The sequence below is a fragment of the Lagopus leucura genome, unplaced genomic scaffold (assembly GCF_019238085.1).
Source record: "Lagopus leucura isolate 7727_CA_CO unplaced genomic scaffold, USGS_WTPT01 Super-Scaffold_100128, whole genome shotgun sequence".
In the NCBI taxonomy this organism is placed as follows: domain Eukaryota; kingdom Metazoa; phylum Chordata; class Aves; order Galliformes; family Phasianidae; genus Lagopus; species Lagopus leucura.
In genome coordinates this window covers 141,071-166,208 of record NW_024962331.1, presented here as the reverse complement: position 1 = coordinate 166,208, position 25,138 = coordinate 141,071, and the positions used below count along the sequence as shown (strand labels likewise).

At 44.2% G+C, this 25,138-nt stretch overlaps 1 protein-coding gene across 4 annotated transcripts in view; it reads right to left on the bottom strand.

The window, feature by feature from the left end:
* TP53BP1 (tumor protein p53 binding protein 1) overlaps positions 1–24,480 on the bottom strand; it is a 31,674-nt gene extending 7,194 nt beyond the window's left edge. Inside the window, exons 1-21 of one of the 4 annotated variants that reach the window (XM_042887992.1) lie at positions 24,409–24,480; positions 24,115–24,185; positions 22,861–23,019; positions 22,333–22,414; positions 21,584–21,729; positions 20,479–20,608; positions 18,354–18,445; positions 16,793–17,019; positions 14,570–15,806; positions 12,077–12,196; positions 11,406–11,642; positions 10,955–11,000; positions 9,728–9,820; positions 8,090–8,585; positions 7,008–7,157; positions 5,474–5,760; positions 4,974–5,153; positions 4,348–4,769; positions 4,040–4,231; positions 648–851; positions 137–340 (exon numbers count right to left, since the gene is read on the bottom strand). In XM_042887992.1, coding sequence (XP_042743926.1) covers positions 137–340; positions 648–851; positions 4,040–4,231; positions 4,348–4,769; positions 4,974–5,153; positions 5,474–5,760; positions 7,008–7,157; positions 8,090–8,585; positions 9,728–9,820; positions 10,955–11,000; positions 11,406–11,642; positions 12,077–12,196; positions 14,570–15,806; positions 16,793–17,019; positions 18,354–18,445; positions 20,479–20,608; positions 21,584–21,729; positions 22,333–22,414; positions 22,861–23,019; positions 24,115–24,185; positions 24,409–24,455 — 4,822 coding nt within the window. In that variant the 5' untranslated portion in view covers positions 24,456–24,480. The other 3 variants (XM_042887995.1, XM_042887993.1, XM_042887994.1) reach the window with 3 other exon arrangements.
* Positions 24,481–25,138: the final 658 nt, after the last annotated feature.

The window sequence follows — 25,138 nt, the reverse complement described above, 5'->3', positions numbered from 1 at the left end:
TAGCTCCTTTCTGCAAAGCATTAAAGAGCAAAAGAATAAAACAAGCACTCACAAATGCCCGACCAGACTGCATCCAGCCCTTTTCCTACAGCCACAGCATTCCACTTGAAAATACAATGGGTAAGGTTCACCTCACCTTCTTCCTCCTCACTACTCCCTGCAGGACCATCTGAAGGCTTCAGGCAATTGGCCAGTTTGTCACTGGGTGTTGCCATGGTGAGAAGAAAGGCATAGCCCAAAAAGAGAGTCTTATTGTGCGGCAGTGGTCCAGGATGGTCCTCCAGTAGTGGGGGATCTATGCCTTCACAGGTACTCACAAACTCTCCTGTTTTCACAGCCCCTGTGGAGAGATGGAAGCACCACAAGTCTCAAGTCAGGTTCAGCACAAAGACCTGCAGAAGGATTTAGGATACATTCAACTTGAGTTACTTTACTAGAAACAGGTCTTGGTTAGGATTAGGCTAGGATAGATTGGTATCTTTTACCCTTATAGTTGCAAAAAGTCTTCAAATCAAAACTAGGGAGTGACTAATGGGACAATATTTCAGGTTACTGATAGGCTGCCAAAGAAAGGGACCCTTCACAGTGTTAAGTGTGAAGGCGTTTTAGGACTTATTATGCAGTAAGTTACAAAAAGAGATTCTCACCAGGCTTTACTGTTGCTGACTTACGGCCACGTTTAGCTGGGGATCTCTCTTCCTCAGAAGCAACAAGTTTCCTCTTGCCAGAAAGTACACCTGGTGGCACACGTGGACTTTCCATCCCTTTACGAGTGGGAGTTGTGCTACTACTGGAGGAGCTGGGAGAGACAAGGTTGCTGCGTCGCTTCCGCTTCCCCTCCACGAGATTATCTGTAATAGAATGTGAAAGTTCAACTAGTCACCTACTGCCACCTAATTCCATGACCTGTGTTCATCCAAAGATGGCTGAACTCTCCCTTCCCAATCTGTTCAGTCCAGCCAACCAGAGCTCCATGCATCTTTCAGCTATTTTCAGAAGAACCAAGCAACAAGCAGCATGGCTTCCTCCTCTTTGGGATTCTGCATGCACTGTTCCTGCCTTTTTCAGCCCTACCCATCAGAGGGCAGTAATGCTTCTTGCCCTTTACAGTTCAGCCAATGAGAGCAATGTGTTGCTTCCCACTCTTTCCAGCCTGATCACAGCATGGCGCTGCATTCCATCCTCATTTCCACTAGAGACCAGCACTACTGCTTCCCACCCTTTTCAGCCCAACCAGTGAGAGTGGTGCTGCTTCCTGCTCTTCTCACCCCAGAGTGCAGTGCTTCTTCTTGCTCTTACAGCCCAACCAACCATAGTATGGCACCACTACCTGAGTTTTCAGCTCAACCAACCATAGCACAACACTGTTTCCTGCTCGTCACATCCCAACCACAACATGGCACTCCCTCCCTCCTCCTCCGTTCTCAGCCCAGCCAGAGCACAGCACCACTTTCCACTCTTTTCAGCCCAACCACAGCATGGTCCTACTTTCCTCCCTTTTCAATTGAGCCAGAGTGCACTGTTGCCTCCTGCCCTTTCCAGCCCAACCTATCAGTGCACAGCACTGCACCCTGCCCTTTTCAGTCCAACCAGAGTGCAGTGCCACTTCTTGTTCTTCTCATACTAATCATCACAGAACGGCCAGGGTTGGAAGGGACCTCAAGGATCACAGATCTCCAACCCCCCTGCCACATGCAGGGCCACCAACCTCCACATTCAATACCAGACCAGGCTGCCCAGGGTCCCATCCAAGCTGGCCTTGAACACCTCCAGGGATGGACGAGGCATCCACAGCCTCTCTGGGCAGCCTGTTCCAGCACTTCACCACTCTCTCTGTAAAGATTTTCCCCCTGACATCCAACCCAAATCTCCTCTCCCTCAACTTCAAACCATTTCCCCTTGTTCTGCAGTTATCAACCTTTCCAAAAAGTTGATTCCCATCCTGTCTGTAGGCTCCCTTTAGGTATTGAAAGGCTGCAATGAGGTCACCCCGCAACCATCTCTTCTCCAGGCTGAACAAGCCCAGCTCCCTCAGCTTGTCTTCATAAGGGAGGTGCTCCAGACCCCTGATCATCTTTGTGGCTCTCCTCCAGACCCTCTGCATCAGCTGTCTTTCTCAAATTGGGGCTCTAGATCTGGACGCAGCACTCCAGATGGGGCCTCACAAGAGCAGAGTATAGGGGGACAATCACCTCCCTGTCCCTGCTGGCCACACCTCTTTTGATGGAGCCCAGGATACCGTTTGCCTTCCAAGCCGCAAGAGCACACTGCTGGCTCATGTTCAGATTTTCATCTATCAAGATCCCCAGGTCCTTCTCTGCAAGGCTGCTCTCAAGGACTGCTCCTTCCAGTCTGTATGCCCAAGTGCAAAACTCTGCACTTTGCCATGCTGGACCTCACCAGGCTCACCCAGGCCCACCCTTCCAGCCTGTCAAGGTTCCTCCTCTGAATGGCATCCCTTCCTTCTACCATGTCAAATGCACCACTCAGCTTGGTGCCATCAGCAAACTTGCCGAGGTTGCACTCGATTCCATCATTGATGTCATTGATAAAGATGTTAAAGAGCACCGGTCCTAAGACAGAGCCCTGGGGGATGTCACTCATCACTGGCCTCCACCTGGACACAGAGCCAATGATGACCACCCTCTGTCTGCGGCCTTTCAACCAGTTTCTTATTCATTGAGTGGTCCATCCATCAAATCCACATCGCTCCAATTTGCAGATAAGGATGTGGTGGCCTTGTCAAAGGCCTTGCTCAAGTCCAGGTAAATGACATCAGTCACCTTCCCTTGTCCACCAGTACCGTCACTTCAACACAGAAAGCCACCAGATTGGTCAAGCATGACTCTCCCCTGGTGAAGCTGTCATGGCTGTCTCAGATCACACGCTCATTCCTCATCTGATCAAGCATGTAATCCAGGATGATCTGTTCCTGGATCTTCCCAGGCAGGAAGCATAGCACTTGTTCCTGTCCTTTACAGCCTGGAGAAGAGGTGCATCCTACACTTTTTAGCCCAATCATACCCACCCTTTTCAACCTAGTCAGAGCATGCTGCCACTTCATGCTCCTCTGATCCCAACCTACTAGATCACTGTGCTGCATCCCCCCCTTTACAGCCCAATCAGAACACAGCACCTCCTACCACTCTTTCCAGCTCAAGTGATCAGAGCACGGTGCTTCTTGCTTTTCTCATCCCAACCTACCACAGTACAGCACTGCTTCCCACCCTTTTTCAGCCCAACCAACCCATGTGCAATGCCTATTCCTGCTCTTTTCAGCAGAAAGCAAGCATAGTGCTGATTCCCACCCTTTCTGGTCCATCTAATTGGAGCACAGTGTCACTTTTTTTGCTCATCTCAGCACTGCTTCTCACCCTTTTAAGCCCAACCAATCACAAGATGTTGCTTCCTGCTCTTCTCATCCCAACCAGTCATAGCATAGCACTGCTTCCCATTCTCTTCAGTCCAACCAATCCATGCACAGCACTGTTTCACTTTTTAGCCCAGAGCACAGTGCTGCCTTCCACCCTATTCAGTCAATGAGAGCTCAGCACTGCTTCCCACTTCTCCCAGCCAAACCAACCAGGACGTACCACTGCTTCCTGCACTTTACAGCCCAACTGTGCAGTGCTGCTCCCACCCTTTACAGTTCTACTAATCTGAACAACACTGCTGCTCACTTTTCAGCCCAACCAGAGCATGGCACTACTTCCCACCACAGTGCAGTGCTGCTTCCCATTCCTCTAATCCCAACTACTCAGGCAGCCTTAATCAGCAGACAGTGTCAAAGGCCTTGCTAAAGTCTAGGTAGACTACATCGACACCAAATGGTTCACCCAGTCATAGAAGGTGCTGATGAGGCTGGTCAGGGAGTACCTGCCTTCCATGAACTCACCCGTGGTTGTCAGGCCTGATCCCCTGGCTGTTCTGTAACTGCCATGTGATTGCACTCAAGATTATCTGTTCCATAACCTTCCCTGGCACTGAGGTCAGGCTGACAGGCTTGTAGTTCAAAGAACCTAAAAGCATCACACCTTACCAAGACTGATGTCAGCTGCCTTAGTCAGGGGGGTGACAGGTTCATAAGGACCTAGTCCAAACTGCTCTCGGAGCTTATTTCCTTGTTCCAGAGACAGGATCACAGCCATTCGCTTGTACCACTTCCTCTGGCCTTCCTTTTCAATGCAATAATATAGCTCTCCAGACTCCTTCCGGTGCCCCTTCACTACACCTGACAAGGCAGCAAATTACATTGTTAATCTAAGACACTCAGGTTGAGGAGCACTCATTTCTCACTGGATTAGGCAGCTTGAGAACTCAAGGACTGAGCTCAAGGACTACCCTTACCTGCACTGAAGTACTCATCCTCTGAGAGCGCAGTTACTTCAGTCTCCAATGGGATAGGGTCACAGAGCAAAATATCTTTTCCTAGTACATCGCACTCATATCCATCATCAAAGAGAAGTTTGTACTTCCCCGCTCCAACATCTTGAGTAATCATCCCAGAATAGAAGTACCCATTTGAAGACCACTTTGCTACAACCCTGAGGCCCACAAAGCTGCTCCCAGCAGATGAGTCTGCACAGTCTGAAGGACCAGCCACCACCTGTAATGGGATTTCTGGAGAGTCACTTCGACGTAAGGCACAGAAGCCAGATGTGTCAGACTTCTCCCCTCCATCTGGTAGGCGAATTGTACGAACAAATGATTTCTCCTCAGGTGATCCTGTAGTTGAGAGATCCTCCAAAACAGGAATCCCAGCCAAATCTCTGAAGAAAACACAAAAACAGTCCCAGAAGGAACAAAAAATTTACCAAAAAAATATTTGTGCTACATGCCTGCTGCTGCTACACACTATCACTAAAAATTACCTCCTGAAACACTTAGTTCATTTTCCACCACATTCTGACAGTAGTTCCCTGTTCTCTTCTTCAACAATAGATTAAGATTACAGGCTCCTTTTCCCACAGTACCTTGTTCCAGTTGTTCGGGACGGTGGGCGGCCTCTTCTTCCTCGCCCACGAGGTGTCACAGGTGCTTTGCCACCCTGGCGAGGACCAACCATAGAGTCCTCCTCTTCCTCACACAGAAGTGCTGCTCCTGCCTGACTAACTCTGAGAGGAGATACTGGTTGACCAACTCCTTTCCTAGGGCTAGAGAAATCAAGAGTTCAGTAAACCATTACAAAAAGAGATGTGACTTCACTATACTCTCCCATATCCCTTAAAAACTCTTAAAGATTTTGCTCATCTTCTAAACTCCTGAAGAGCTTAAGCAAAGCAAAGCATCATGAGGAAACAACCACTACTTTTTCAAAAAAAAAAAAAAAAAAAAAGTAAAGACTGTTTCATTGTTTCTGTTCATCAACATAAAAATCCCTGGTTTAGAGTCCACCCTGCTTCAAATTCCACCCAAGCCAGCTGTTCACTTCTGTAAAATATCTTATCTCCCATTCTCGAGGCTCTACACATACCTTAGTTTCCCTAAGACACCTCTGCCAATGGGTAAAGCAAACTCTCCACTTTCTGTACCACACACTTTCCCTTTGACAGCTCCAGTGCCTCGTGCTGAACTGCTGCTGTGTGTGGCAGAGAGACTGCTGCTTGCTCCACTGGATGTGCGGTGGAGGCTTGAGGCCTTAGAAGAAAAGGAGCTGACATCACCAAGGTCCCCTGAAGTCAGTGATGAGCCAACTGTAGTTCTAGAGGAGGATGTGTCAGTCTCACACTCCTGGCACTCCACTACAGGCTCCTCAGTTTCCTTATGAGGAAAAAAAAAAAAAAAGTCACTGATGAACTTGCTAGATGGAAGCTCTGCGATCAGCAGGCAAGAGCACAGACAAGTTAAGAACATGTTCATGAGACTGAAAACAGCCATGCAGATTGAGTCTGGACTGATCTATGGCGCACAGCAGTTCTGACCATATAGCTGCTCCTATACAAAGACATCACATGAAAAAGAAAGATAAAAAGTCACCAGAATAGAGGTTGGATGACTACAAATTCAAAGCCAAAAATTAGTAAGGCTTTGAGTAATTTCCACCCTTTCAGAGTGGGAGAGCATAACAACTATTTGAGATAGTAACAGTGATTGGTTACTAACAAGCCAAGATAAATTTCCTGATAGCTAGTCATTTGGAGCTATTCAAGTTCCACGATGTGTGTCAACAAAATACTGATACCAAATGCTAACAGATGAATTGAAAGCAGTTATACAGCTGTGTTCACACAGCCTGTGCAAACATTTAAGGAAATTTAACTCTGTATTTTAATATTACAATAATTTCACATGTAGTGACAAGTATGAAGGCACAACTAACTGACACAATTTTTTCTCTTTATGCCATTACTCATTGTAGCAATGCAGCACAAGACACTTACGATTTTTACCTGTATACCTGAATAGCAGTAAAGTTTTATTGCTAGCAGGCCAATAAGATTACCATGTATATCAAATCAGCTTCTGTTGACTATTCTTTGAATTTCCCTTTTTTGATCTTTTCATGAATGAATGGCACATACAGCAACAAAACCACAGTAAACATTGACTTATTTTTTTGTGTTTTCTAGAATCTGATCCACAGGACTCAGAAGCCTGTGGACCATGGGTAAGAAGTAACACACTGAACAGCCTGAAATAGTTCAATTTTACAGGTAGATGTGATTTTTTGCAATCAGAATTTCTGCCCATTCTGACAAAATGGAAAGAATTCTGAAATAGCTAGAAGCTCAGTGAAGTCTTCTGTTCCATTCCTGGGTAATTAAAACAAAAAGTGTGCCATGAGAACACAGGAACAGGCACAAAACGCACCAATGCCACATAAAACCACACAGCTTTCCATGCGCATAGGATGGTCTACACATTCCCTCATGGGGACCAGTTTGTCACCACAGCACACTGGATTGCTCACTCACTAATGCTTTCTGCAGCCATGATGTTTTAATTTTCATTACTTCATTCTTCAGCCAACAATGTTATTTAATTTAACCCTGGAAATGGGAACTTACCTCAACTACCTTCCGTTCCACCTCTGCACCATTTATGTAGTAAACATCTGTTATAACACGGGTAACCACAGTGCGCACCTCTCGAATAGTTCGCACATGGCGACGCTGAACCTGACCTCTGGGAGGATGAAGGTTAAATTCATCCTCTCCCTGTAATAAAGAGAAAAAACTAAAATCAAAACAGACAACCACAAAAATCAATTTCTGCACACAGCCAATCTCTGCAGTACAATTTTTTCTCCACACCACACACAAACACTGTAGTAGGAAGCTTTTCACCACCTTGTTGAAAATCAGATGCAACATGGAAAACCCAGAACAAGGGAGAAGCAAACATTTTCACTTGTTGAGGGGTAAGGGAAATCACAACAGTCCAAGGAGGAAACAGCTCAGTATGGCTTCTGATGTTCATTCCATATACTCTCAGTTAGATCCAGAAATCAAAAGCATTATGCAGTGTATTTGTGGCCCTCTAATCTCCTATTTACCAGAGGACACAAAATTCTTGATTTGAATTTAGAAAAGAATTTTCTAGTCCTTAGAGTCTCAAGAAACCTGCAAAGTATAGCTTCAAAGCAGTGACTTCCTTGAGCCTTCAAGAAACTTTCTAAAATACTAATTTTGAAGTTATTAATCTTGTTGAAATACTTAGCTAGAAGAGCTATTCCTTGACATGCTTACCCACTGTCATCAAATGGAGTGGCAGAATCAGCTGCCTGAAGTTTATTGGCACAAACAGTAAAAATTTCATACTTTTCCTCCAACAAAAGGTGATTTTTAGTTTTTTTAATTGTCAACATCTGGACAGAAATACACACAAAAAAAATTATTTGCCTAGTATATTTTCCTAGAAAATACAGAGACATTTACTTCCCAAACTTATCAGGCGAGTACTGCTACCTTAGCAGTTGTCTACAGCTGAGAGTAAAAAAAAAAAAAATCTTGTGATATTAACATTTTAAAATAGTTTTCTGTCTTTCTTTGGTTGAAAAAAAAAAAAAAAATTAATGAGTTTACTGACTGCAGGAATATTTCACTGTGCTAAGCTAGTAAAAATTTAATACAGGCAGCTTTCATCCCACCTGACTGTGTAGAGAGTCTGTGTCTTCTGCAGGGGTATTCACAAGCTTTTGTCCACCCTCCTCAGTTTGGATGTTTACATCTTGTCGCCCAGGTCTTTGCCCACACATACTGGTTCCCACATCCACTCGCCTATAAGTTTCTTCTGCTGTTTGCGTTGCTGTTGTAACAGTTGCGGGGGTAAAAAGACAGTCTGCTGTAGTTTGAATTCCTTTATTATTGGTATCCCTTGGCTGCATCCCTTGGCTTTCATCAACTGCAACCACCTTACTTGGTTTCTGCTGCACTCTTGCCCCTTCTTCTATCTGAATTATTACAATACCAGCCTCCACCGACTCTTTCTGCTCTGTACAAGAAGGTTGTTGATGGCAGCCCTGCTGCAGCCTCTGAAGTATTAGGGGCTGTTCACCACTGTCATCTGCTCTGTGCTGCTGATCACTAGGATTTTCACGTATTTCAGCATTCTTTTCCATGCCAGGAAAGCCGAGTGGATTTCCCCTGCAAACCAGTTATATGCAGATCAAAATTACTGATGAAAAAAAAGCAAGAAGCCCAATACTGTCACTCAGGTGAAAACACTACTGAAAAAACAGCAGTGCAATCATCCAATTGCTTCTAAAGATTGCATGGTACTCACTGAGTTTTCAAATTATCAAATAACCTCAACATCTCTCAGTTGACCCACGTGGCTGCTGGAAGAACAGCTGACACTACAAGAAATCAGGAGTTTCTACAAACACTGATAAGACATACACCTCATGTAACGGGCACCATCTGTGCAAAGTGCTTCTGGAAGTCAAGCCATACGAATGTTGTTGCTACAGTTTGCTCCGGCATTCCGTTAGTTTGAAATCGGTAATCGCATCCACCAAGAAGAGGCAGGGGCATCCACACCAACTCCAGTATTTCCACTAGAATTCCTCTGCCCTGTCAGTGGTGCTATTGGTCATTATTTCTCACTTCTACCCTGAGTTTTACTAGAAGCGCACACCTGGCCTTCTTCATATCTAACAAGCTTTGAGGAGTGACTGTCTCACATTGTCTGTAAACTGTGCAGCACTGGAATACCCTAGTCATTACACTATTCAGAGTAATCATTCAGTACTCTTGCAATATGGGTTACTCTTTCTCCATAGGTCAAAACCTCATTGCCTTCATCAGAAGACAGAAATGCAAAACAGTGAAGCAGCAGATTTCTATACTAGGTCATTTCTATACTAGGTCAGGCAGCCTTATCCTTACCAGCAGTGCAGGAGTACAGCCCTTTTAAAAGGGACTGCAGACAGCAAAAATATATGGACTTAAAAGACAGGCACTAACAAAGACAATAATAGGTCACAAGACCTGGAGAAGGGAGAAAGAAATGGTATGGAAACAGTATTCTCATCCCTCCCAAGCTTCAGATTTACTAAAGTTTATCAGCCAGCTGGAATCACATCACCACTCAGTCAAAAAGTCTGATTATCAAGTGACATATAGACATACAGTACTTACTGTACTCAGCCCACTGTGCCCAACATTTTAAGTTACCCAGACTTAAGACAATGACTTTGAACATAGTTTTGTTGATGCAGGAAAAAAAAAAACACAAGTGCAGTTAAACAAAATATGACTGGCAGGCAAAGACTGCAAATAGTTACCTAAGTGGAGAAGCTGAAAAGCTGTGGTCTCTAGCCTCCTCCTCTCGCCGAACTTCACAGACACGACTAAATACAGATGATGCTTTCTGGGAGCTGGCAATGCATATTTAAAAAAAAAAAAAAAGAAAAGCACATTGGAGAGTGTGAAAATACGCTGAAACTACAGCTCCTCAAGACAACAACTGGCACTGACTTTGTTGACTTATACAGTCACAGAACAAATGAGATGGTCAGACTCAAAGATCAAGAAACATCTTGCATAAGCGTTCCTGCCAACAACCTCACAGCCAAGAGCAATCTAGTGACTGCAGAAAATGGAGGGTCAAAAACTGCAGCGTTACCAGGAGTTTCACCAACCACTACCTCCAGTAGCCGTTGGGGAACACCTTTAGATCATTTACTGCTTAACTCAATCTTCACAACACAGCAAAAATATGAGAAGTAAGAGTCATAATGCAGACCCTGAAAGTTCAATCTACACCTAGAAGGGCAACTTATCCTCAAAAAGAGTTTACTTCAAAAAGTTTCTCTGCTTCAAACCATTACATTCACTTCAACAACTAGAGACAGGGTCCTCCAACTCATTATTATCAGTACTTACAAAACATACAGCCCAAAAGTTACACTCAAGCAGTGCTAGGCACTGTGGAAATACAGTACACAGCAACCAGCCTCTGAAACTGTATTTCTTACATAAGAGATAAAATAGATACATACAGAGGAAAAGATCAAGGGAGTAACTTACATTTTGGCCAACAAATTAAACTGTGATCTCAGTACATCAGTGACTTTGTTATGTTTCTTCTATCAGCCTCACACCAAAAAGAATTTTCTTTCAGAACTCCTCAGAGCTGAGATTCTTTGTAGAAAATTGACAGTAAGAAAAGAGGAAACCATGTGTTTAAGTATAAGAGCTGGATAGTGCAGACTTGCATTCTGGACTGCACAAGACATCAATTTCTGTTCTGACTATAATCAAAATGAGGCAAAATGCTGATGCTAACAGGAAGCACAACACCTGCAGTGAAACAGCAGGTGGGGCACCCACCCTGTATCCATGCCTACATATTTAAACTTGATTGGAGAACTAAAGAGTTAATGACATGGCTGCCTCTAAAAGAGCTCCTGTGTCTCACTTTAATTTTTTTAACCCGTCTCTAGTAATGAGTAGGAAAGGGATCTAACCAGATTTCTGAATTAACTCTGCACATAAACAAGCCTGGTTACCTGGCAGCAGCAGAGGATCCAGTTTTCCTATCACTGGCTGTGGGCTCTGAAACAAGAGGGAAGAGAGAGAGAATTTCAGTGCCAGTCTCCTCTGCCTTTCCAAGCACCCCATACTCAGCTGAGGGGTCACACAAGGTCAGACCAAGTGACTCCAGATCTCCTCATCCAACTCACCATTGTAGGCTTGAGCTACATCTATTTCCTGTCCAGGGACACTGCCACTATACATCACAATTTTCAGTCTGCTTGAAATACCTTTCCTCATAACAAAGCCCTCTCTTCTCACTCTAACCTTGCTTAAAGCACTGTACAAACAGAAGCAAATTTCAGTGACGCTGTCCCAAAAGAAAAACAGGATTACAGAGACTGTATCGGGGAACACCACAGAGAGATTCTGAGTTAAGGCTAAGATCTAGTATAACTTGTGCATTTTGATGCTTCATGCTCTTACTTTCCAAGCTGAATGGTAGGGACTCGTCGCTCCCATCATTCATGGGGGTAACAAGGTTCATTCGTAGAGAGAGCTTTACATCAGCTTCAGGAACTGCACAAGAATCTCCTTTTTCACACACTTCTGACACGTCTGCTGACACCACTGCACTTTCCACAGTGACACTGTTGGTCCCCATTGTGCCCTCTGCTGTAACGTCACTAGTTGCTATCGTGCTGTCTGGACAATTATCATCCACTGGAAACAGGAAAATAACAAAAAAGTACTTATGCAAGTAGTCACCATGGTTTCCACTCAGCTTATGATGAGAACAATTTACCGTTACCAAAGCAACCCTTCATTCAGCAACTACAGGCTGTTGTTTCATGTGACCTTGGCAGAGAAAGTCTTGCAAAAAAAAAAAAAAATAATAATAATAATCTTTCTTAATTTTTTCCACTCTCTGGTCAGAGGGGTCTCCTGTATCCTTTAATGATGTGCATACATAAATGTAACGAATATAAGGAGAATGTGCTTCATACAACCCAATACTCAAGCAGCACCTGAGCCCTCCTCATAGAGTACTAATGTCTTTTTTGCTATGATACATTTGAGTTACCCAATCATTCTGCATCTAGAAACAAAAGCTTCTGAACAGGTTTTTACTGAAGAACTGTTCAGATTAAACTTACCAATTGGTGTGCTGTGTCTTCTAGGTCCCATTTTAAGTTGGCCAGTGAGAGGTGGTGTTACGCTGGTCAGTGGTTGAATGGTATCACCCTCCTTTGGCAAAGTGAAATGAAATGGTGTTCCTAAAAGCCAGGGAGAGCCAGCATTAATAATTTCAGGAGGATGTTCCAGTTCAAGTACCAAAAGCATAACTCACTGTGGTGTAGAAATGAGGAAAAAAGCGTAACTCTGGTGCTATACTGTACAAAATCATCCTGAGCAATTAGTTATTGTCTCAGGACTGCTGTTCTAACTGATCTTCCTCACACTTTGTGCGGAAATTCTCTCTTGGTTGAAGACAGGACTGCCGTGGTCTTGACGGAATCGTCCTCAGAGTGATGAGACTAAATACAGAGACACGAATTGAACTTCCACAGAATGTAGGTTTGCTTGAGAATTTTGCACAGAAGGCCAGAAATAGAAGTTAAGCTTACAGAATGAATAAATTGTTAAAGCTACACATTGCCTGAATTAATAATCTGACCTCATGCAAATGATGCATTACCATCATGGATAATGGAAAAGCAATTTACATCACCTAGCTGGACTCATCCAAGAAGCTTTGTTCTGCCTCACACAACACTTCCTGTGTCCAAAATCAGAGGCAGACTTCAGAGATGGACCACTCAGAAGAAGGAACCACGTAAGTGACTGCCTTCAAAGAGTCACAGTCAGTGGCCCAATGTCCAGGTGGAGAACAGTGACAAGTGGTATCCCACAGGGGGCTGTATTGAGACCAAAACTGCGTAACACCTTTGCCTTTAACTGCTTAACACCTGGTGACATGGACAGTGAGATTGAGTGCACTCCCATCAAGTCTGCTGACAACATCGAGCTGAGAGGCAAGACTGATCCTGACAGACTTGGGAGGTGGGCCCACATGAACCTTGTGAAGGTCAAAAAGGCCAACTGCACGATCCTACATCTGGGTAAGGGTAATCCCGACCACAAACACAGACTGGGCAATGAGTGAACAGAGCAGCCCTGTGGAAAATGAGTTTGGGGTTCCAGTGGACAAAAAACTGAAGTCAGCAGTATGTGCTCGCAGCCAAGAAAACCCAACCAAACTTCATTGTTTCTACTCCCACTTGTTGGACTATTCTTTGAGATCCTTTTAGTCACGCTATGTTTTCGTGTACTTTTCTGTCCCTCATAGGACCAGATTCCCCCAGAGTATTATTTCTACACAATAAAGCTATTTTTCCTTCTTTTCGTTACAGAAAACAACAAATACAGCATCAAAAACATTCAACATTCACCTCCATATTAAACCATCACGTAACGGGTTGATCGGGTTGGAAGGGCCCTGATCAGGGTCCCACTAGGATTAGGGAAGGGTCCCATGATGGATCCCTGGGGGACACTGCTCAGCACTGGCCTCTACCAGGACACTAAGCCACACCACTCTCGCTGCAACCTTCCCACTAACTCCTTGTCTACAAATAGTCCACCCTTCAAACCCATCTGTCTCCAACACAAATATAAGGATGTGCCAGGGACTATGCCAAAGGCCTTACATAAGTCCACGTAAATGTTATCAGTTGCCTTCCCTTTGTCCACTAATACCGCCACTCCATCATAGAAGGCGACCAGATTTACCAGGCACTGTCTTCCCTTAGTGAAACCATGCTGGCTGCCTAATCACCTGCTTGTCCCTCATGCGCCTTAATGTGGCTTCCAGGAGGATCTGTTCCATGATCTTCCCAGGTACAGAGGTGAGGCTCACTGGCCTGTAGTTGCCTGGGTCCTCCTTCCTCCCTGTGCATAGCTGCACAGTAAAACAGTGAAAAGATTCCTTTATTTCTTTAAAATCTGTTGTAGGTTAAGTTTCAGCCAGAACCATCCCTTGTTTTAGCTTACTGCAAAAGATCTCATTTCAGTTCAAAAAATAATAAAAAAAAAGATATATGAAGGAACACTGATCAACAGGTTGACTGTGAAAAGCCATTCAACTTAAAAAAAAAAAAAAATTCTCTCAAGATAGATTTGTTGTTTTTGATGCTATATGCAACTCCACAAAGAAAATCCTCCTCTCAAAATGAAAAAGAAATAGAAAAACAAAGAACTAAATGAACCAACTAGCCAAAGAGGCAAAAAGAAGAATCAGACTACCACACACTCTTCCTTTCAAGAACACTAGTTTTGTTGCTTCAAGAAAAAAAAAAGTAGTTACAAAAATTCATCAGCATTGCCAAGGTCAGAATTTTCAAAATTGCTGAAAGTTTCTACCATAAAGCAGTGAGTAGCTATTAGGAACATTAATTACTTCATCACTCTTGCCTGCAATACTGCTACAAAGGGGAAAAAAGTACAGGCATGTTACGCATGTAAGAGTAATCTGCAGTGCTGCTCTGAAGGTTCATTGTCTAATGTGAACTGAGGACCAGTGGTGAGGATTGTACATACTGACGTTATTCAAAGCCTACACCCACGAATTACTGCCAAAATTCACTTACCATTGGAAGGACTGGGGGACTTAGCTGTCTGCTCCTCTGGCTGCATCTGCTCTTCTTGCTCCAGATTCACTGTCATAGCAGGAATCACTGTATTCTTTGGCACCTGATTCTCCTGCTGAGTCATCAGCATGTCAGCTTCCCTCTCTTGCTGCTGTGGTTGAGTCTCCATTATCTGATGTAATTCTGAACTTTGTGCATGGCTTTTGGCACACAATGCCATCTCAGATGGAATGTCAATCTTCAATTTAGGAAACAAATTGTGCTGTTCTAATAACTCCCCTACAGAAGGCTTAGATAAAACTTCATTCAGCTTTGGCACGCTTTCTGAAGCAGCTTTAGAGGACAGTTTATCCACATTCTTTGCTTCTCCAGTGCCAAAAGTACCATCTTTTAAAGTTTCTTTTCGGCAGCATTCTAGTCTAATCTTTCTAAGTCCTTGAGTCTCAACAGACAGTTTTTTGCTATTTTCACAAGAACCACCAGCAAATTCTACTTCCATCTCTTCATGGTGCTCTGCCTTCCCTTCAAGAAGGAACCTCTGAGAGACAATCGTGTTAACAAGAGAGTCGTCTTCATTCATCTGCTTCTCTGCTATATGCATCCTCTCTTCCTGTTCTTCAGGCTGAGTCTCAGGAACTGCCTCATACTGAGAACTGCCTCTCGGTGAATAATCCTTTAACTGAGCTTCTCTTCTGTCACAACAGGATGAAATCTCAGGGCAAGACTGATCTGCAGCAGCCTGACTTCCAGAAATACACCCATGAGCCTGATGGGCTGTAGGGTCTAATGTCTCATCTCCTGCTATTTCTGTACTACCTAACTGCATTACAGGCTTTCCTGCAGTACATATATCCTCCTGTTTTGGTTTTTGACAGTTCTCAGAGAGGGCTTGATGTCCAGCATCCAGCCTCATTTTTCCGTTGTCATTCGCCACAGAAGAGAGTCTCAAGTCTGAAATGCTACATTCAGAAGTTACCTGGATCTGTGTAGCTTCATTATCACGGCCAGTTTTCAGAGAGTCTGAACTGATTTGTGTGTTTGTGGGCTGGCTGCATCCACTTGCAGAAAGCATCAGATTGCAGGACTCGGAAGGCTGTGACACAGAGTCTTCCACAGGCATCTTTGACAAAGTATCTGCGGGTCCAGAAAGGTCTCCTGGTATACATGAATAGGTTGAAACAGCAGCTTTTTCTTCTCCCTCATTCTTCTCTGGACTCTGAGTTGGAACAAAAATATCCTAAAATTAAAAAAAAAAATAAAAAATTAAGTGGGACACTGAACATTCTATTTGGGGTACCCCAAATAGAGCCATTTATTATTTCTAGATGATGAACGATTATGAAACAGATTTTTAATCCATATACACGAGTGCCAACTGCAACAACCTCACTGACAAAAATTATAATCCATTACTTTCCAGTACCTCTGTGGCAGTCACACAAGGTCTTTAATTCACCCCTCCTATTACCAAACTAGGAAGCACAGGCAACTATGGTAAATCAGTAGCTGTTTTTAGTCAAACAACAACGAGTTCTGGAAAGAGTCTTTGTAATAATCTATTATTTTAGTATGAAAGCTGCTTTCAGCTAAGGAGAAAACCCTGCCTCAACTACCAAAATCTCTGGCACAACTTCTACTTACTGCCTTAAATTGATTAAATTTGTTACATTGAGCTACAATGCCACCAAGTAGCTGCTAAAACCCTTCGCAATCCTGACAAAAACGACAGTAAGAATAAGCCACTCAAAATACATTTGCATTAAGTGAATTCTAGCATTCCATAGTAGAATACAAAGGCAAAACAGTCTCAGCTTATCCATGACGAGTAACGATCAAAGTGGAAGTCCTGATAAAGTTCAACTTCTGACATAGTTTGAGAAGCAGAACATCCAGTTGGGTATTAAAATCAGCAGCCTTTTAAAGAAATAACACAAAAGCACAGGAGAAGTTTCTAATACAGATGGAAAGATAACTAATCCTACGTTCAGTAACTACGCCATCTTAAGGTGTTACACATTCTCTCTGCAGGCTAAACTGCTACACATAATTACACAAACAGAAGAGCATCATTAATGTACAAACATGACTTCTGGGAAAAAGGAAGCTCCTGTAAGTCATCTCAGTAGGGAAGCCCAATACAGAAGCACAGAGGTCGACTCAATTACATTTTTGCAACAACCACAAAAAAATTATAACCAAAAAGATATTTACATGAACACTCACATGAGAGAACACTGGTTGTGATGGTATAGGTAAAGATTCAGGAAAGAAGGCTGGGGCAGTCTGGGACACTGGAGTTGAAGCCTGTGGCAAAACAGGAGGCCCTGATGGAATAACCATCTCCACTAGCTCATCTCTCTTCTGCTCCTCCTGCATCAGTCTCTTTTCCTTCTGTCCCTTCTGCACCAGCTCTCTTCCTTCAGCAGCGGTAGAGACATCCACACGTTCATCTAGTTTTAAAGAACAGAAAAATTACTAGCAGATGCCTGTGTTCTACCCAGTTTCCAACATTACTGTTAAAAGACTTATTTTAGCAGCCTATGCAACATTCTCACACTTCAATGGGTGAACTTTATTCATCTCAAGTAATTTGCAAAGATGGGGAAATCAACAAAACTATCTGTAGCACTATAGTGTATGGAAAGTACAGCAACAATACCACGATGGCAAAGTCTTTGGCTGCAGCAAATAAGGACAAGCCCAAATGTAGCAGTCACGGACACAAATGTAGGAAAGAAGCTGCTTACCTTCAGAAGGCCTCTGGTAGGCAGGGATCTGCAGAGAGATGCCCTCACCTCCATTGCCAACCCTTAAACGATTTCTGGGAAGGGATGGGTCCTGGCTCCAGCCCTTCCTGTCACTCAGTGCAATGCATTACACACACCTGAGCTCCCCTGGGGTGGCCCTGCCTTCCCACCAGTTGCTCCATCACTGCTTCAGGCTGCGACTTAGCATTTCTGCTACACTATCCTTAATTGCAAGGGAGAGGAGGGAGAAGAAAGTGTTTTGTTAAGAGTTCACATAACTATCTTGCTACTTAAGGTCCAAAACTTCTACAATTAGAAACAAGCATCTGAGGTTTATGTAAAGCATTTTTCTGAGGACTTTTTTCTCTTTGGAACTTCTATTAAAATGCAACCATACTCAAACCCCACTAACTAAACATATATTCTAGAGGTACTTCAGATTCTGTGCAGCAAATGAGATGGAACTCTCACAGAAACGAACAGGAATTTTCCATAATACTGAAAGTCTGTGGGGATATGTTAACCCTGATAGCGAACAGGTAACGTGTAAGAGCCAAGATATTACAGAGAACAAGCTGTCTTGGCAAAACCTTCTAGAATACACGCATACAAACCATACAAAAAACTCCGAAGTACTGAAAAGGTCATTTCAGGCAAGAGGCTCTCTTCCATCTTTCTTACTACCCTAACAGCGTGTGTTTAAGACTGACACCTACCTACCTACACGCAAAGAATGGCTTGCCCCAAGAAAGGAGGCCAATGGCAAGCAGCAATCTGTATTCCATATGAAGCATTCCTCATCCTTCATAATGAAAGAGAATTAGCCAGCAAAATTAATTTTATTGTGATAGCTATGCAAGAAATAGACAGGTTATCAGGAGTCACAATTACAGGTCTCCCCAAATCTAGTTCTTCAAGCATCCTCAATCCTGCTTTACACTTTAAGAGCAATCTGAACAAGTCCTGAAAAGGCCGCATGCCCAAACTAAACTACAGAGCAAAGAAACAACAGCAGGTGAGCATACAGGAAAAATTACCTTCTGATTGGTCCTGTTCAGTAGGACTGCCAGGGATGAGAGCATTGGATGCTAGGCCAACAGGAGAAGGAACAACTACACCTGGAGAGCCACTGCAGACCAAGAAAAGGCAACATGGACAAGGAAATACATCACTAGAAAATGTATTAACTTCTCCCCAAATACAACTCTACCTTGCCACAATACAAGTCCTGTCACAAGAGAAAAGTACCAGGGGTATAGCAATTGGACAGATCAATACAATGGGAAAGGCATTACAACACAGATGTTATGATGGAAGGACTGGCACAATTCTATGGTGCCATAAAGGAAGGGAAGAAGATTGCTCACCCGTATCAGAAGATTCCAGGTTCACAGGGAAAAGCTTCACCAAGGAGGGATCTCCAGGAAGAGATCCTTCCACAGCGGCAGCCAGCCCTTAAATGAGCTCTAGAAGAGGTGCAGTCAGGCTGCACCCCTTCCTGTCCCACAGCTGAACTTCCTTCACCTGTGCTCCCAGGGCTGACCGGTCCTTTCCCCAGGTGCTCAATCAGTGGGTCAGCTGTGACTCAGCAGTTCCCATACACAGGGGTTTACTACCAACAGACCTGAGAAACACTGACTACACAGGCACAATGATTTCATTTTACTGGAAAATAAAGCCACACTCCCCCTTTGTAGAAGAAATTTTACACTTAAACTGCACTTGGTTTAAACTCTGACCACAAAAAATATGACTAGAAAGTCACCTGACAATGCATACTTAATGGAAAATTAGGGAGACTGTAGTCTCCTCCTCACTGCCTGCAACAGCACTGGTTAACAAACAGACCACAACCTGGTCATCTAACCCATCTGTTCTGAGAACGTGTTTTTTGCTCTTCACATTGTACAGTAGGAAACATTTACAGATAATTGCTACAGTGTATATAGTCCACTTAGAAATAAACAATGTAGTAACTGAGAAAGCAAAAGTGTCAAGGACACAGTTTTAAGATATGAAAAACAAAAGCATGCATTGATAATAACATGGTTGACAGGGAAACTGCAAAATGAGCACCCGCATGTGGCAGGGGAGTAGAGAGAAAAGGAAATTATTCATGCTTTATTGTTAGTGGGTAGGCAGAGGAGATTTGAACACTCTAAACATGAAGCAGAAAGTTCTGGCCAGTCTTCTCAAAATAAAATAAAAATAAAAGTAAGTCAGCAATTCAGGTTCAAAGGTCAAAGAAACCTTGCCAGAACACAATCTGAACTGCTGTCTGTTTTGACTACTTTCACCTAAGAAAATACACATACTTGGAAAGGAAACAGACAACAGAGCTAGCAGGAACTGTTAGAACATCATATCCAGTATCATTATATGAAAAAGAGTCATCACAATAGGGCAAGTCAAAGAAAGAACTCTCAGCAGACAGCTGGTGCTGGAATGGAGCTGACATGCCCAGCAGGAGTCTCTCAGGCAAAAGCCAGTTAAGTGAAGAGCTCTTTTCAAAAATTAGCCCAGGGTTACAAGCTAGAAACTGCAACTTCATTCCCTATTCAGCTGTATATAGACTTTCAACATCAAACATAACCAGGGACACTCTAGAAGCAACATGTGAACTCTCACCCTGAATTACACATGCAGTTCTACACAGAAGTCCCATATATCACACACACAATCAAAGGAAAATATCTGAGTCATAACAACAGAATTACATTATCATTCTTTATAGAGGAAGTGGAGCCTTTAAATAACACTACACGAAAATGCAAACAAATCAGTACTCTCCATAAGGCTTCCTATTTGAAGCATCCCTTACCTAGCAGAAGGAAAGCCTGCCTCATGCACATATGGACGCTTTCTGACAGAAGGTTGCTAGGAGACTAATAAAGCACGTGCAAACATCCTCTCCTTTAGAGACTGAAACAAAATATTTTAGAATTCCTATTTAACTGTGTGGATGTTCCAAATGGGGAGCTACAAACACAAACAGGTGACATGGTGCCCAAACTAAGGGCCATGGTTGTACAAATTAAGGTAAATGAAGTGGTGGGAAAGGTACAGAAACTACTGTAATACAGCATGGTTATCATTTTGTAGCTTTGTTCTTGTTTTCTTTGTTTGCTTTTGCTGGTTTGTTTTTGTTTTGTTTCTGCTTACGTGGAACAGCTCTCCTGCACAAGGGATCCCTGTCCAGAGAGCTGCAGGAGGTGCAGGCTGCGGGCAGGGGTACATGCCAGAGAACTTCCCTCTTCCACTCTGGTTACAAGACAGTCACTCCCTGCAGCAACTTTAAAGAAAAGGAAATAAGATTAGAAATTTGTCCAGCAATGTTAATTATTGCTTATCAGAAAGCTACAGCTCGTCCTTGTCTACCTGAGGTTGTATTCACACTGAACTGGATGAAGGACAGCACGTGAAAGTTCAGCATGTGAAATGTGAGCAAGATATATGTCAGATGATAAAGGCAGCTTCTAACTACAGAATAGATTTTTTTTTTTTTTTTTTTTTTTTTTAAATCAGAGCAGACTACACATATCTTCATACCTGAGAATTTTAGAAGAAAGATCCACAGTGGCTCCAACATTACCTCCATAGATTCAAAGACAGCACAGACTCAGTTTGCATAAGCTATTATTGAACCTCCCAGGCACAGAGGATTTATACAGGATTATACCAGTACCAACACAGTTGTTCACAAACTAAAACTAGAGCATCAACTGAGACTGCATTTACGTGCCAGAGCACATGAAGGGAAAAGCAAAAACACAGGGTGAAGGAACTGTAAAAAAAAAAAGAGGCTTTGAAGAATAATGGAAGGAATGGAGGTTTGGTCTGGAGAAAAGCAGGCTGAGGGGAGACCTCATTGCTCTGTGCAAGTGAAAGGAGGTTATAGCAAGGAGTGTGCTGGCCTCTTTGCTAGGTGACAAGTGATCAGACACAAGGAAACAGCCTTAAGTTGCACTGAGGAGAGTTAGATGAGGTATTTTGGAGAGGGTGGTCAAGCGCTGGAATAAGATGCCCAGGGAAGTGGGGGAAACCCTATTTCTGGACGTATTTAAAAAACATGCAGATATGGTACCAGGGGACATGGTTTAGTCAATGCTTTACCCAGGTTACTCCATGTAAGAAATTTTAAGAAAAATTAATTGAAAAATAGTCACAGTATTCACACTCTAAAGCATTACATGTCTGAAAAGACCTAGCAAGAATAATTATGATTATCTCTGGGATGGTCATTCTTGCTTTGACTGTCTGTTGTTACCTGTCACATTATTTTCAGGAAACATCTCTTCCTGAGTCGACAAGATATCCGACTCCTCGTGACCTGGGTCAGCGCATTTCTCAGTTTTAGGCGAATCAGAGACAGGCATTGCTTTCCTGGAGTGTTCTTCTGCATCCAGCGGTGTTCTGGAAAACAACACCGTCCCTGACCCAAGAAACTCAATGCATCAACTGCAATCAGCATAGGTGAAAGCTATTCAACAGTGCACAGCAAGAAAATGAATGAAGCAGGCAGCTCTCTCACTTGACAAAAACCATCTTCATCCTTGACAAATCAAGTTTCCAGAAACGTTTTCTAATTTCCTACCACTGTAAGTGCTGCTTGAACACAGTGCAGATTGTTCTACTGACTTTAATTCTACAAATTGAGTTTCAACTTCTTTCTTACTATTTTGTGGCAGAATGCAACAATAGAATAACACCTTGTTCACCTTGTATCTGGCATAGAATATAAATAGCTTCCAGCAAAATGAACATTTACATTTAAAAATAATTGAAAATATGAAGTTTATCGTAGTAAATACTCAACAGAATCCTGGAAACCACCACTTAGCCTCTAGATTTCTCCTGAGTCTAATGTCCATATGGTAATAATTAAGGTTTTGAATTTTTATGACTGAAGCTTCTTTTTAAGACATATTTCAGTTGTTCACAAGAAAGATTTCAGTATATTATTTAAATTAAGCCCATGCACACTGCCTTCAAAAATAAACCTTTTGACTATTTTACCCTTTAAATGCCTTCAGATGGCCCTCCAAAGCAGAATGTGTTTCTATGCTGGTGACAGTTTCCCTGCTTTTCACATTCAGTTCTAGAAAGGTGGAGAAAAACAACAACACTTGTCACTCAGGTCATCTAGATTAACATACAAAGACAAGCACAGATAACTCTGTAAGTTACATATATATCAAGATAAGCTTTACATAAAAAGCATTAATACTGATCTATTAAGGATAACAGATTTTTTTTTAAATGATGGAATTAGGTTTTTACCAGGGACACAATTCAGTATCTGAAAGTTCTGAAAATAAACTGGGAAAGAGAGGTTCAAGAACCAATGATGACACTTGGATAGCAATAAGGAAACATGAAACTAGCCCAAAGTAAAGACAAGGCAAAACACTATTCAGCTCTGAACTGCAAACTCACTGTTGCACACTACTAATACCGTATTTCCTGTCACAGACACATAATAGTCTAAATTGAGGAGAAAAAAAATGACAGAGCAACAAAGAGACAAAGAAAATTTTCACATACCATCCTTAATATCATTCTTCACAGTTCTGGAAGAAGAAAAGACAGCAGCTCCAGAGTGAAGCTGATTCCTAACATCTTCATCGGATGTGACATCACTCTCCAGGTCCTGGCTCTGCGAGAGCTCCAGAACTCCAAACTGCAGCTGTGATGTTCCTGCATCTAATACAAAACACCCATTTTACTAGTATACACATATACAAAATAATCACAAGAGCAAGGGACACACTGAGGCAAAAGACAAATTGAGGAGACTGCAAAAACCCTGAATAAATTAAGATATTCTCATCTCAGCTGTACTAATTAAAGCAATATGGAACAGCACCGTGACCAAATAGCACAGTGACCATGCCCATTACATCCAAAGCCAGTGCTAAGCAGCAAGGCACTGCATGATACCATTAAATACTACTATACATTTGATGATCACAAAATGAAAACAATCCTGCACTTTTGAGGACAATCACAATGCCAGTTGTAATACAAAAGAAAACACAACAATGACAAGAACCCAGGCTGCAACGAGAGAGAATTCACTCAAATACAACAGCCACAGGCACAGAAATGAAGGAAAGATGCTGCTTACCTTCAGAAGGCCTCAGGTAGGCAGGGATCTTGAACAAGATGCCCTCACCTCCATTGCCAACCCTTAAATGAGAGCTGGGAAGGGGTGGATCCTGCTCCAGCCCTTCCTGTCACTCAGTGCAATGCATTACATGCACTTGAGCTCCGCTGGGGTGGCCCTGCCTTCCCACCAGCTGCCCCATTACTGCTTCAAGCTGTGACTTAGCATTGCCACTATACTAGTTCTTTGCTCCTCCATAAAAAGAACTGACCTCCCAGTGGTCAGCATACACCTCCTATACCACAGAATCACAGAATCACCCGGGTTGGAAGGGACCTCAAGGATCACGTAGTTCCAACCTCCCTGCCTGGCAGGGCCACCAAACATACACATTTAGATCAGGTTGCCCAGGACCCCGTCCAACCTGGCCTTGAACACGTCCAAGGACGGGGCATCCACAACCTCCCTGGGCAGCCCGTTCCAGGGCCTAACCACTCTCCTTGTAAAGAACTTTACCACCTTTTGTCTGCAGAGTCCCTAATTACAACATTAGGGAACTGTCATAGATTTTCAAGCATCAAATTATAAAGAGCAACGTCAGCAAGAAGGAAAGCTAATTCCTGACATTCTACCATCAGAGTGGCCATCCCCGACGGGACAACGGAGATGCGTAACTGACATCGCCAAGTTACCTTCCGCGTACGGCGAGGCAGGACAGTCCTCATCATCCCCTTCGCATCTTCCTGCGGCCTTCCCGCGGGCACTGCAACACAAACACCCGTTCACATCGCTCAGGTCTCCCCGCACGCCGCCCTCCGACGGTGCTCCGCGTCCCACGAGGCCGCCTGGCGGCTACAGCCGGAGCTACCGCCCCGGGCCCACCAAGGGGCACCGCCCCGGAGACACCATACGCGGCGCACGACAGGAGTCTCAAGGGGCGAGAAAGCGCCGGCAGACGGAGACCGGGGCCCGATTTCCACGCTCACCTGCTGTCCGGGCCGGGCGGCGGCGTCTCCTCGGCGGCGCTCTCCATCGGCCCCGCGAGCACCGCGCCGCCAGCGCGGCCGCGCGCTCCGCTCTCAGCTGCGGGCCGCTCCCGGGCTGCCCCGCGGACGATCTCCTGCAACACACAGCCGCGCGTCAGAGACGGTCGGGCCCGAGCCCGGCCCCCGCCCCGCGCGGGGCGCTCACCAGCACGGGGCTCCGCCGCAGCGGCAGCCGGCGAGCCAGCGCGCCAAGGCGGGCCCGCTCTGCGTCCCGCTCCGGGCCGGCGCCCTCGGGCTGCGAGTCCTCCACGATCAGACGCGGCGTTCCCTGCTGCGAGAGCCCGGGGTCCAGCGGGCTGCCGACGGGCTCCATGCACGGCGCCGCGAGGGCCGGGAACGCCCCTACCCTACGGCCCTCCGCTGCCGCGCGCCGCACTTCCCGCGGCCGCCATCTTGCAGCGCGCGGATTGGAGCCGCGGTTACTGGGGAGATATGGGCGCCGCTCAAAAGCGTGGCGGCAGCGCGCATGCGCAGGAACGCCCCGCGGGAGGAAGGGGGCTCAGCGCGTGGGCTTCCTTTACGCTTACTCTCAAAATTAAATAGAACTGTAAACATCCCACAGCGTTTAGCAAAACAAAGTACAGCTGCCTTGTACGCACGAGCATTTCGCTCATGGTTTGCTTTTTTTTTTTTTTTTTTAATAAACTTCTGTGGTACTCCGGTACTGATT